This window comes from Aplysia californica, unplaced genomic scaffold (assembly GCF_000002075.1).
Source record: "Aplysia californica isolate F4 #8 unplaced genomic scaffold, AplCal3.0 scaffold01034, whole genome shotgun sequence".
NCBI lineage: Eukaryota > Metazoa > Mollusca > Gastropoda > Aplysiida > Aplysiidae > Aplysia > Aplysia californica.
The window spans coordinates 164,871-167,817 of NW_004798304.1; the positions used below are offsets into that span (position 1 = coordinate 164,871).

Sequence of the window (2,947 nt, forward strand, 5' to 3'; positions counted from 1 at the left end):
GTATATCTCTCTCTCATCCTCACCCTGTGCAACTGCGTATTATATTATCGTCTTTCTTGTTCCGGCTGTACTGTAAATCTGTCTGTTTTTCTATCTATCTTTATGTCTTAATACAAGCAAACAGATAGACAGACAGACAACCAGCCAGTCAAACAGACAGAAAGCCAGCCAGTCAGACTGACAGACTGACAGATAGACAGACAAACAAACGAATGTCCTCACAGAGCACTCTCCAGCAGGTCCCCCCAGGACTTGGGGTCCTCTCTCCTCTCCGTCTCCTGCCGCTCGCGACTCAAGCTGGACGACCCCACGCTCGGCCTTGAACTCTGAATCATCGGATGTCAAGGTCATAATATTATGTTAAAGGAATACCAGTAACTACTATGTACGGTGCCCCATTCCCCTACCCCCTCTACCTTTTTGACCCTCTTCTATTTCACCCCTCCCCTTTTACTTTCACCCCCCCCCACCCCAATTCCCTTTACCAACCATGTCTTTTTTCTTTTTCCCCTTTCCCTCTTCTCCTTCACGCCCCCCCCTCTCTGTCCCTTTCACCGTCCGCCCATTCCCCCGTCCGTGAAATGTTAAATCTAAGATGGTCTTATGTCTAGTAAATTCAGTCGAATTAATAAGCTATACAGGACAAAACTATCGCCTAAGCCAGACGTTAGTAATAATATACTAGCACCAATCGGGATGGTGTTTGTTTTTGTATAGATCAATAGATGAAATGTTTATCTTATGTGAACTGCTTTATACTGCATGCATCATGGTTATAGATTATATAAATATAAGATACATAATTTTACAATGTTTTTGCAAATCAGTAAAATTTTGTCTATGCCATGTCTGTTTCACTGTAATTTTGATCTCTGTTAGTTGCAGTCCTCCCACCCCCCCCCTTCAAATAAATCAATCAATAGATAAGTAGATACATAAACATACACAATTTAGGTGGTTTAGGGTGTCGACTGCTTCGATGCTGTCTATCAGGGTCAAGTCAGATCTGAGATACTCGATATGTAAAAAAAAAAAAAGAAATTAAAAAACCCAAACAAAACAAACTTAAGAAAAAACCCCCAAAGAAAACCTCCCCACTTGGGAATCTAACTCACGTCTTCATCGTGCGATTGCAACCCCCCCCCCCCTTTGCAGTAACACCACAAACAACGAAACAACGGTGTCATTAATTGTTTGTGAGCTTTAAAACGACAGCCTTGAGACGCGTTGCCATGTGCACATAGACCTTCTTGCATCATCGGCGGGCAACTCGACTCTTTACTTTCATCATCATCAATTAGTGCCTTCTGCGACCGACATCGGTGATCATGGTTCTCCATTCATTTGTTTGCCTTGATTCTTGATAGTTTGCATCAAGTTGATGCTCGTAAAAAAGATACCCTGATCTTTCCTCGTCACTCCTCTGTTTAGGTTCTCTAAGTAGGTTGCTCTGGGCCTACCCCTGCCTCGCTTGCCTCCAATTTTGCCAGTGAGAACTACATGTTCCAGGCCTTTATGTTTATTCAAGTGTTCCAAAAATTGCATTTGTCTTTCATGATTGTTGTACATGCAACTATAGGTATAGATATTAAACCAAAACGGAAAAGGATTTAAGCGTTTAAAGCAGATTATAAGATAAATATTTCCCCCCTCAAAACTAAGTCCAGTCCACTTTTGCAGGTTATGAGATATTGAGCATTACTTATTTTGAGATGTTCTAGTAAAGGTATTACTACGCTCTTGTCAAAAGAGATAGATTTTGGACATTCTGTTTTGTTCTTTAGAAAAACAAGACAAGAAAGGGGATTTGGACAATTATTATCTTACCACGGCTAGCTGTCCCAATCTAAAAGTGAAACTCGATCACAAGGATAACTCATTAAAATCGACAGAACTTTGATTGAAAAAAACCCTCCAACAACAACGAACAAACAAAACAAAACCCTAAAAACCCCTCTCTTCAATAGATTTAAATTGTATTAGAACCTGAAGGGAACTCAATACTCACCTGGGCAGAATAATTTGAATCTGAGGTTTTGGCAGTGGGCGGCGAGACAGAGACTGGCCCTACCTCAGTCACATTGTTGGCGCTCTCGTTGAATCCAAGCCAGGAATTACCTTGGGGAATGCTGGTGGAAACATACCTGACGGGCGTGGTCGCCTTCCTGGACCATGACCTCTCTCGCACGTTAGGCGGACTCACGCGACTAAAACGTTCACTGGCAGCTCCGTCAGATTTCTTTGGCGCCTTGTCGGGTGTAGCCTTGGGCGGTGTGGATGTGTTCAGCTTGGGTTCACTGAGAGGGGAGGGGGGCTTCTTTCCTCGCAGGCGTGAAGAGGGGGAGCCGCTACGTCGCCTGAAGTACGGCTGGGGAGACCTCTTGCGTTTCTCCTCGACCGTTGTAGCTTCTTCCTTAACTTCCAAGGGAGTCGTAGACTTAGGGATAGTTGCAGCCTCGTTAATCTCAAAGCTGTCCGTGGATGCTTTTACAGGCTTCTCGTCGTGTTTTGGCGGCGAGTCAGCGACTGGCTCTGGTGGGTTCTGCCACGGCACGCCGTGCTGCTCCACGATACGAGAAGGAAGTTCCTCGATGTCATCGGTGTTGTTGACGACTTTGGCAGGAGACGGGGACTGACGCCTTTTGGTTTTAGAAGGTGATCGAGATACTGACCTCCGGCGCGAGCCGCGGTGCTTGGTGCTTTTGGGCGATTTCGGATTCCTCGGCGGAGATCGGGTTGGTGTCAGTCGGCGCGGGTAAAGAGGGCAACCGGACGGAGGCAAGTAACTGAGAAAATGGACGACAGCACTATCACAATACAAGTAGAGACATCAGACTGCTACAACACTTTACATCAAATCATCTCTAAGCAGGACGTCGTTGTCGTTGTCGTTGTCATCATCATCATCATCATCATCATCATCATCATCATCATCATCATCATCATC

The 2,947-nt window shown here is 45.0% G+C and overlaps 1 protein-coding gene across 1 annotated transcript in view; it reads right to left on the minus strand.

Moving 5' to 3' along the window:
• The window catches only part of LOC101858452 (serine/arginine repetitive matrix protein 1), a gene marked incomplete in the record, with an annotated part of 21,693 nt that overhangs the window by 16,721 nt on the left and 2,025 nt on the right, over positions 1–2,947 (minus strand). The window contains 2 exon segments of the mRNA XM_005111269.3: positions 223–326; positions 2,009–2,786. Coding sequence (XP_005111326.2) covers positions 223–326; positions 2,009–2,786 — 882 coding nt within the window.